Source organism: Rhinatrema bivittatum, chromosome 16 (assembly GCF_901001135.1).
Source record: "Rhinatrema bivittatum chromosome 16, aRhiBiv1.1, whole genome shotgun sequence".
Taxonomy (NCBI): domain Eukaryota; kingdom Metazoa; phylum Chordata; class Amphibia; order Gymnophiona; family Rhinatrematidae; genus Rhinatrema; species Rhinatrema bivittatum.
The window spans coordinates 1,530,558-1,541,158 of NC_042630.1; the positions used below are offsets into that span (position 1 = coordinate 1,530,558).

General features: G+C 53.2%; 1 protein-coding gene across 1 annotated transcript; it reads left to right on the forward strand.

Annotated features, from left to right (window-relative positions):
• The first annotated feature begins 288 nt into the window (after positions 1 to 288).
• LOC115078840 (adenosine receptor A2a-like) lies at positions 289 to 8,641 on the forward strand. The gene is made up of 2 exons (XM_029581881.1): positions 289 to 485; positions 6,200 to 8,641. Exons 1-2 carry the CDS (start codon positions 295 to 297, stop codon positions 6,783 to 6,785), a joined length of 777 nt encoding a protein of 258 aa, XP_029437741.1. The 5' UTR covers positions 289 to 294; the 3' UTR covers positions 6,786 to 8,641.
• The last annotated feature ends 1,960 nt before the right edge of the window (positions 8,642 to 10,601 follow it).

A 10,601-nucleotide genomic window follows, 5' to 3' on the forward strand; every position in this document is an offset into this window, starting at 1 on the left:
CAGGATGGGACTGGAGTAGCCATGGCTGGGACAGGGATAACTCCAGAAGGTGCAGGGCTAACTCCAGCTGAGACAGGAGTAACTGCAGAAGGTGTAGGAACATCCATGCATGGGACAGGGGTAACATTGAAAGGTGCAGGCAGCACAGAGATCCAGCCCCTGTACCAGACCTTAATTCTCATGACTGGACTGGGGCTGGTGGTACTGATGGCAGTAGGTAACTCCCTGACCCTGGCAGTGCTGTGTAAGACGGTGCAGCAGCGACGCAGCGCAGCCCTGAGAGCGATGGTGTCCATGGGGGTGGCAGACTGCCTGCTCTGCCTCTCCTCTGTGCCCATGCTGGTTTTCCTGGAACGAGATGTGGTGCTACCCTGCTCTCTTTGTCTGGCGTTCACGTGCGGCACCCTGGGCTGGGCAATCATCTCCTCCTTCCATCACGTCCTGATTGCCATGCACCGCTGGCTCTCTGTGACATTCCCCACCAGGTAAGAGTCAGCGCTCTCGCCGTCTCTCATAATAATGCTCTCAAATTTTCTTCTTTGGCCCAACTGTTCCTGTGTTAATAAAGAAGGCATAGGAGAGAAATCCTGGAGACAGTTCCCAGGTTCTGGGGGTGCTCCAGATTGTCTCTCTTCAGATCCTGATTCTGGTCTGGTTTGTCTCTGCTCAGATCCTGGTTCAGGTGCTGGTCCAGATTGTCTCTGCTCAGATCCTGGTTCTGGCCCGGGGGCAGGATCCCACAGACTCTGCTGTTCTCACTGCTGTTTCTCCTCTTTCCCCCAGGATTAGACGCAGTTTTCCTGCTCCTTCTTTTGTAGGACGTCTGTGATTTTCTCTCTCAGCTTTGGGAAATGTGGGCTCTTCTCTCTTTGCATTTTGCACAGTGCAGGGGAAATGCATGGCTGGTTCTGGTTCCCTGGGATTTCCAATTAGTTTCTGTTTCTAATTTGTGGTCCTTTTTCTGTATTAAGATCATAACATAAGAACATAAGAATATTTGGTGAGGGTCTGTCTCTGTTCTGTGTGTGTGGCCAGGCTGTGATGTTCAGCTAGATGAAGTTTCTGGTAGGGATCTGTCGCTTGTTCTCTTTGCTCAGTAGGAGGTGTATTGGGGTTTTAAGGTCAGTGTGATATGTGCAGTGCTGCCTTTTCATAGGTAGGGGTTGCTGCTGTGAGAGTCCTGGCAGTGCTGTTGTGGTGAGGCAGGATTGCTCTATAGGTGCTGAGTGTGTGTTTTGCAGGGTGTGTGTTGTGTCACAGAGGGATGGTAATGGAAGGAGTGTGTGTGGCTGTTAGGGAGGTGACCCCAGAATGTGAATAATCTTGTTTGCAGGGTGAGCAGTAAGGGGAAATGTCCTGGTCCTGATCTGCATCTGTTGCTGTGAGAGTCCTGGCAGTGCTGTTGTGGTGAGGCAGGATTGCTCTATAGGTGCTGAGTGTGTGTTTTGCAGGGTGTGTGTGTTGTGTCACAGAGGGATGGTAATGGAAGGAGTGTGTGTGGCTGTTAGGGAGGTGACCCCAGAATGTGAATAATCTTGTTTGCAGGGTGAGTAGTAAGGGGAAATGTCCTGGTCCTGATCTGCATCTGTTGCTGTGAGAGTCCTGGCAGTGCTGTTGTGGTGAGGCAGGTTTGCTCTATAGGTGCTGAGTGTGTGTTTTGCAGGGTGTGTGTTGTGTCACAGAGGGATGGTAATGGAAGGAGTGTGTGTGGCTGTTAGGGAGGTGACCCCAGAATGTGAATAATCTTGTTTGCAGGGTGAGTAGTAAGGGGAAATGTCCTGGTCCTGATCTGCATCTGTTGCTGTGAGAGTCCTGGCAGTGCTGTTGTGGTGTGGCAGGTTTGCTCTATAGGTGCTGAGTGTGTGTTTTGCAGGGTGTGTGTTGTGTCACAGTGATGGTAATGGAAGGAGTGTGTGTGGCTGTTAGGGAGGTGACCCCAGAATGTGAATAATCTTGTTTGCAGGGTGAGCAGTAAGGGGAAACGTCCTGGTCCTGATCTGCATCTGTTGCTGTGGAGCTGGGGGGTCCTTTAGAGCAGTGGCTCTCAACCAGTGTCTCGCCACATTCCCGGTCCCTCACTAACCCAGCTGCTCCCCCTGTCCCAACAAAATAGGAACTCATGCGCCGCCTGGGCAGAACACGGCAGGAGAGCTGGAGTCAGCGGCACTGGCATGGTCACTTCTTCCTGCCCCCGCAGCCCTGAAGAGGAAGTGGTGAGCAGCGGCCGCGTGCATGGGAAGAAGAGACCATGCTAGTGCGTGCATCATCAGCACAGAGCACATGAGGAGCAGCGTCAGCCCCTGCAGCAGATGGGACTCCTTTCTAGAGGCCACAAGGGCTGGAAGTGGAGGACACTGGTGCTGCCGCTAGTTCGGTGGGAAGAGAGTGAGAGAGACAGCATGGATGTGAGTGACTGAAAACCTATTTCTGTGAGAGCTTGTGTGTGAGACTGAGATCCTGTATGAGAGTGCGCATGAATGTAAGTGTATGATTGAGAACCTGCATGTGTGAGAGAGATCATGTAAATGTATGGTTAAGAGCCTCTGTGTATAAGTAAGAGAGAGAGAACCTGTGTCTGTGCGATTGACAGTGTAGGTGAGCGAGAATGTGAGTATAGGATACAGAGCCTGTGTGTAAATGTGTGATTAAGAGCCGATATAAGTGAAAGAGGAAAAACAGGTGTATATGTGTGTGATTGAAAACCTATGTAAGTGAGAGAGAGCACGAGCATGTGTATGTGATTGAGAGCCGGTGTAGGTGAGAGCATGTGATAGAGAGTCTATGTGCGTGAGAAAGAGACCTCATGTATTTAAGTGTGTGATTGAAAGCCTGTGTGTGTGTAAGCGTGAAAAGGTGAGCGAGAATGTGAGTATAGGATACAGAGCCTGTGGGTAAGTGAAAGAGAGAGAGCATGTGTGTAAATGTGTGATTAAGGGCCTATATAAGTGAGAGAGAAAAAGCATGTGTATATGTGTGTGATTGAGAGCCTATGTAAATGAGAGAGCGTGTGTATATGTGTGACTGAGAGACTATGTGAGAGAGAGCATGTGTATGTGTGTGACAGAGGCTATGTGAGAGAGCGTGTGTATATGTGTGTGACTGAGAGACTATGTAAGTGAGAGAGAGCATGTGTATGTGTGTGACAGAGGCTATGTGAGAGAGCGTGTGTATATGTGTGTGACTGAGAGCCAGTGAGAGAGGGAGAGCTTGTGTGTGTGACAGAGAGAGGAGAAAGTTGCAAGCAAACCATCCCTCCTGCTAATTCAAAACAATCTCAGGGCACCTGGATATCAAATGTTCCCAGATATACAAAGCAAAGCATTTTTTAATCTTTATTTTTCATTACTGGGTCTTTGTGTCTGCTATTTTGAAACATTTTTTTAGTATCTAGAAATTTTTGATATGTGTTTTTAACTGTTGGATATTTCATTCATCAGCTGTTTTGAAATAATCTGTTTGTTTTGTTAGAATGGTTTTACTGCTATTGATTTTATATTTCTTGATTTGTTTTATGAGGACTGGTGATGTTTCTCTTTTTCCTTTGTTGCACTGCATACAGTCGCTCTGGCTTGTTGTGGTTTCCAGTTCAGTTTTTGTCTGCAGGCTTCTAGTTATGCATTTTGGTCTCTCTATTCTATGTTAGGTGAGGGTCAGCACATGATTCAGGTGAGGTATTTCTGCTGGAGTGTAGTTTCTGTGTAGGTCTCTATAGCAGCCTGGCTTGGTCAGTTTTCCTTATAGGAGGAGTATTGATGTCTTAAGGCCTGGTGTAATATTTTCAGTGTTGCCTTTTCTTGGGTAAGGTGGTTACTGCTTGAGTGCTGGAAGTTGGTGTGGGATGATTACTATTTATGCTGTTTATGTTCGGACAGAGTACGCATCTTTCCCTTGTGTCATTCTTAACAATGAAAGTAATACTGGGGCTTTATTTTTCATTTCCACTGTGAATTGTAATGAGCAGTGTGTCACACGTGTGAGCGCGGCCTGTCAGGTGTGTCAGGATGGGGATAAGGTTGAGAAGCGCTGCTTTACTGAAGTGGAGGTGCAGGGTTTCTATTGGGGCTCTGTCTCTTCTGTGTAGTTATGGGTTAACCCTAGACCCTACTCCCACATTGACGATGCTCGCTTGTAGGGTCCTTAGAGCTTTTTCTTGCAGCATCTTTTATAGCCAGTTTACAAGACTGTGATGCACGTAATGTCAGGCCAAGTCTCTCTCTCTCCTGTAATAAACGCCCACAGCCCTTCCAGAGCCTGGCAATCCGGCACCAATGGCCCAGGGAAACGCGGCGTTGTCAACCTGTACCCAGCACCACCAGCCGCGAGACTCTCTTAATATGTTTAAAACTAAATATAAATATATATATATATATATATATATATATATATAAAACATTATTATTTGTATCTATAACCCATAAAGAGACCCAAAGGTGACCCTCAGGCCTGCATGGATGAGACCCTTAACCCTAGGGCTGCCCTCGGCTCTATGGCTTCAGGAAGAGGGTAATCCTGCCCTGGCAGGGACTTGTAATTCCCATTGCTTTACCTAAGAAACTCAGCCATACAGGCTCCTGCATGCCCTGGGCAAAACCAGGACTGGATGAGCCTGATCCTTACCCTCCTGCCCCCCCTCCCCAACTGATCAGTCATCTCCACCTTGCTGAGCAGCAGGGGATGAAGAGGGAGGCTCTGCCGTTGAGCCAGGATCATCTCCTCAGGCCCTTTCTGCTTCCAGTGAATTGTAGGATCTTGGTTAATTAAATTAATGAGGTTCTCCATCTCATTAAGAGCAAAGCAAAGGCACAAAACCATCCTCAGAGCCTTCCCAGCAAACCTGCCACGCCCTACCCTCACCTGCACCCAGGACTCCCACAGCACCCACCCCCCTGCTCTCCCCACCCACCCCGCTAGCCCACTGGCCCACTTTCTAAGCAGCGTGCATTGCCCCGTCCCTCACTCGCGTTCTCTATTTGCCTCAAGTCCAAAGTTTCTTGTCAGCTGATGCATCTCCTTTCCAGCTCTTGCCTTTCTAACTCCCTTCTCCTTTTTTTCTTATGAATGGGATCAGCACTTGCTCCACTTCTTATGACAGAGCCAGGCCGGATACATTTCCAGTGCGTGGTGTTTGTTTGTACAAAGTCTGAAAAGCAAACTCTCCTTCCATGCACCAACCCTCTGCAAGTGCCATAGCGGGGAACATTTCAGTAATGGCCACCCCGAGATTGTGAGGCTTAGGGGGAAGCTGCATGCATCAGCTTTCTCTCTCCCACTCCCGCCCAACCCCTCTTCTCTCTCTTCCCTCCCTCTCCAGGGATGGCCCCAGCACTCCCCCCCCCCCCCCCCCCCCCACCAATCTGCTTCCTGCTCCAGCCTGCAGGGGTAAGGAAAGGAAGGGCTAGAGAAACAGAGCAGAGAAGACAAGATAGCTCTTATCCCTAACCCAAGCCCTCCCCTCATGTCTTGCAATGAACAGGTCAGGAGGGGGGAAAATATGGGATACACAGAGGAGAACAGAGCAAATAAGAGCTCCTCTGCTCCCTGAGCCAGCCCCTCCCCTATCAGGCAGCCTGCAGGGTAAGGAAAGGAAGGGCTAGAGAAACAGAGCAGAGAAGACAAGATACGCTCTTATCCCTAACCCAAGCCCTCCCCTCATGTCTTGCAATGAACAGGTCAGGAGGGGGAAAATATGGGATACACAGAGGAGAACAGAGCAAATAAGAGCTCCTCTGCTCCCTGAGCCAGCCCCTCCCCTATCAGGCAGCCTGCAAGGAAGGCAGACCTGGGTGAGACGGAGGTTAGAGCAACAAAGCAGAAAAGGGCCACACTGCATCCTAATCTAGCACTTCCCCTCCTGTTTTCTAGGGGAGGGGAAGAATTTGAAATGCACGGAGCAGAGCAGAGGAAAGATCTGCTGGAGACAGAGAAAGACTGACGAGCTGTGGGTGGCGCCTTACTATATGTAGGGAGCCCGACAAGTCTTGCTCTGTCTCCATCTGCTGGTGCGGAGTCACAACCCAGGTGTCTGGACTGATCCTGGTACGTACAGGGAAGAAGAGTTTCTCTGCTCCCTTATCTCTCTGGGCTACAGCAGCAGCAGTGTCTCAGGTCTCGTCCTGCATACTTACTGTAGGGTAGCTGTGGCCCTGCCGTTCTCTCTCCTCTAATCACCTCCTCTCTCTCTCTCTCTCATTCCCTGCAGAGATCCATTCTCCCCGTCCTGCGTCATCCTGCAGATCGCTGTATGCTGGGGCGCTGGTGGACTCGTCTCCTGGATCCCAGCCATGGGCTGGGGTTCTGTGACCCCTTGGGACCCCCTGGGTGCCCCCGGCTGCTCTGTGCCTTGTGCCTATCAGAACGTGCTGAGCATGCAGTACCTGGTCTACGTGATCTTTGACGGTTGCGTGCTGGCGCCCTTCCTCACCATCAGCGTGCTGTACGCGCTGGTCTTCCGCGCCCTCCGGGAGCAGTGCAGACGGTGTCAGTGCCAGGCCCCACGGCTCCACCAGCGCCAGTGCCGAATCACCCGCAGCCTGGTGACTGTGGTGGCTATTTACGGTCTCAGCCGCATGCCCTTCAACGTTGTGGCCATGGTGCAACTTTACTGCTCCAGCTGCTGGCTGCCCCCGTGGCTCGTGCCTTCCAGTCTGATGCTGGCCACCTTCAGTGCAGCCTCCAACCCTTTCATGTACCTGCTCTGCAGTGCGGAGATCTGCGGGAGGCTGCGTGGCAGCCTGCGACCCAGGAGGGTCGCGGTACTGAGAACCGTGGATAAGCCCAGAGTCTGAGCAAGAGCCCAGAGACAGCCAGGAAAGGCTACTTACCCACAGCACAGACCAGCGACAGCCAGGAAAGAGCCGCGGCAAGCAGCACAGCCCAGTGACAGTCAGGAAAGAGCCGCGGCAAGCAGCACAGCCCAGAGACAGCCAGGAAAGACTACTTACCCACAGCACAGCCCAGTGACAGTCAGGAAAGAGCCGCGGCAAGCAGCACAGCCCAGTGACAGTCAGGAAAGACTACTTACCCACAGCACAGACCAGAGACAGCCAGGAAAGACTACTTACCCACAGCACAGACCAGAGACAGCCAGGAAAGAGCCGCGGCAAGCAGCACAGCCCAGAGACAGCCAGGAAAGGCTACTTACCCACAGCACGAACCAGAGACAGCCAGGAAAGAGCCGCGGCAAGCAGCACAGCCCAGTGACAGCCAGGAAAGAGCCGCGGCAAGCAGCACAGCCCAGTGACAGTCAGGAAAGGCTACTTACCCACAGCACAGCCCAGTGACAGCCAGGAAAGAGCCGCGGCAAGCAGCACAGCCCAGAGACAGCCAGGAAAGGCTACTTACCCGCAGCACAGCCCAGAGACAGCCAGGAAAGAGCCGCGGCAAGCAGCACAGCCCAGTGACAGTCAGGAAAGAGCCGCGGCAAGCAGCACAGCCCAGCGACAGTCAGGAAAGAGCCGCGGCAAGCAGCACAGCCCAGCGACAGTCAGGAAAGAGCCGCGGCAAGCAGCACAGCCCAGTGACAGTCAGGAAAGGCTACTTACCCACAGCACAGACCAGAGACAGCCAGGAAAGAGCCGCGGCAAGCAGCACAGCCCAGTGACAGTCAGGAAAGAGCCGCGGCAAGCAGCACAGCCCAGCGACAGTCAGGAAAGAGCCGCGGCAAGCAGCACAGCCCAGTGACAGTCAGGAAAGGCTACTTACCCGCAGCACAGCCCAGCGACAGTCAGGAAAGAGCCGCGGCAAGCAGCACAGCCCAGTGACAGTCAGGAAAGAGCCGCGGCAAGCAGCACAGCCCAGTGACAGTCAGGAAAGGCTACTTACCCACAGCACAGCCCAGTGACAGTCAGGAAAGGCTACTTACCCACAGCACAGACCAGTGACAGTCAGGAAAGACTACTTACCCACAGCACAGACCAGAGACAGCCAGGAAAGAGCCGCGGCAAGCAGCACAGCCCAGTGACATTCAGGAAAGAGCCGCGGCAAGCAGCACAGCCCAGAGACAGCCAGGAAAGACTACTTACCCACAGCACAGACCAGAGACAGCCAGGAAAGAGCCGCGGCAAGCAGCACAGCCCAGAGACAGCCAGGAAAGGCTACTTACCCACAGCACAGACCAGAGACAGCCAGGAAAGAGCCGCGGCAAGCAGCACAGCCCAGTGACAGCCAGGAAAGAGCCGCGGCAAGCAGCACAGCCCAGTGACAGTCAGGAAAGGCTACTTACCCACAGCACAGACCAGAGACAGCCAGGAAAGAGCCGCGGCAAGCAGCACAGCCCAGTGACAGTCAGGAAAGGCTACTTACCCGCAGCACAGCCCAGAGACAGCCAGGAAAGAGCCGCGGCAAGCAGCACAGCCCAGTGACAGTCAGGAAAGAGCCGCGGCAAGCAGCACAGCCCAGTGACAGTCAGGAAAGAGCCGCGGCAAGCAGCACAGCCCAGTGACAGTCAGGAAAGAGCCGCGGCAAGCAGCACAGCCCAGTGACAGTCAGGAAAGGCTACTTACCCACAGCACAGCCCAGTGACAGTCAGGAAAGACTACTTACCCACAGCACAGACCAGAGACAGCCAGGAAAGAGCCGCGGCAAGCAGCACAGCCCAGTGACAGTCAGGAAAGAGCCGCGGCAAGCAGCACAGCCCAGAGACAGCCAGGAAAGACTACTTACCCACAGCACAGACCAGAGACAGCCAGGAAAGAGCCGCGGCAAGCAGCACAGCCCAGAGACAGCCAGGAAAGGCTACTTACCCACAGCACGAACCAGAGACAGCCAGGAAAGAGCCGCGGCAAGCAGCACAGCCCAGTGACAGCCAGGAAAGAGCCGCGGCAAGCAGCACAGCCCAGTGACAGTCAGGAAAGGCTACTTACCCACAGCACAGACCAGAGACAGCCAGGAAAGAGCCGCGGCAAGCAGCACAGCCCAGAGACAGCCAGGAAAGGCTACTTACCCACAGCACAGACCAGAGACAGCCAGGAAAGAGCCGCGGCAAGCAGCACAGCCCAGTGACAGTCAGGAAAGAGCCGCGGCAAGCAGCACAGCCCAGCGACAGTCAGGAAAGAGCCGCGGCAAGCAGCACAGCCCAGCGACAGCCAGGAAAGAGCCGCGGCAAGCAGCACAGCCCAGTGACAGTCAGGAAAGGCTACTTACCCACAGCACAGACCAGAGACAGCCAGGAAAGAGCCGCGGCAAGCAGCACAGCCCAGTGACAGTCAGGAAAGAGCCGCGGCAAGCAGCACAGCCCAGCGACAGTCAGGAAAGAGCCGCGGCAAGCAGCACAGCCCAGTGACAGTCAGGAAAGGCTACTTACCCGCAGCACAGCCCAGCGACAGTCAGGAAAGAGCCGCGGCAAGCAGCACAGCCCAGCGACAGTCAGGAAAGGCTACTTACCCGCAGCACAGACCAGCGACAGCCAGGAAAGACTACTTACCCGCAGCACAGACCAGCGACAGCCAGGAAAGACTACTTACCCGCAGCACAGACCAGCGACAGCCAGGAAAGACTACTTACCCGCAGCACAGACCAGCGACAGCCAGAAAAGACTACTTACCCGCAGCACAGACCAGCGACAGCCAGGAAAGACTACTTACCCGCAGCACAGACCAGCGACAGCCAGGAAAGACTACTTACCCGCAGCACAGACCAGCGACAGTCAGGAAAGACTACTTACCCGCAGCACAGACCAGCGACAGTCAGGAAAGACTACTTACCCGCAGCACAGACCAGCGACAGCCAGAAAAGACTTACCCGCAGCACAGACCAGCGACAGCCAGAAAAGACTACTTACCCGCAGCACAGACCAGCAACAACCAGTAAAGAGCTGTGGCAAGCAGCGTGGGCCTGTTATAATCACCGCAGAGGAGTGACAGCCACCACTTACACAGAACTGAACCAAACGAGCATGGACAAACAGTGAATTACTCTCCCCTCATCTGCTTTTTCCTGCAAAATCTGTTATTTTTTCTTTTTGTGATTTTAAATATGTCTGTCTATTATTTAATAAACCTAGTGAAAATATATTTATATCAGCTATAGAATGTGGAGGTGATTTTATTATAAATCTAAATGTATTTCTATTTTTAATTTTAAAGCTACACGAAATAACTGATAACCAACACCAAAGGGCAGAGTGACTGCAGCACCCCCCTGCTATTCCAGTACTGAGACCCTCACACACAGCTCTACCAATGCACCTCACTCCTGCCCTGCAGCACCCCCTGCTATTCCAGTACTGAGACCCTCACACACAGCTCTACCAATGCACCTCACTCCTGCCCTGCAGCACCCCCTGCTATTCCAGTACTGAGACCCTCACACACAGCTCTGCCAATGCACCTCACTCCTGCCCTGCAGCACCCCCTGCTGTTCCAGTACTGAGACCCTCACACACAGCTCTGCCCATGCACCTCACTCCTACCCTGCAGCACCCCCTGCTGTTCCAGTACTGAGACCCTCACACACAGCTCTGCCCATGCACCTCACTCCTGCCCTGCAGCACCTCCTGCTATTCCAGTACTGAGACCCTCACACACAGCTCTGCCAATGCACCTCACTCCTACCCTGCAGCACCCCCTGCTATTCCAGTACTGAGACCCACCCACACAGCTCTG

Bases quoted from the DNA above. Each gene is read 5' to 3' on its own strand.
- LOC115078840 (XM_029581881.1), top strand. From the start codon at position 295: ATGGGGGTGGCAGACTGCCTGCTCTGCCTCTCCTCTGTGCCCATGCTG. The intron at 486-6,199 runs GTAAGAGTCAGC...CATTCCCTGCAG, and splicing joins TCTGTGACATTCCCCACCAG to AGATCCATTCTCCCCGTCCT.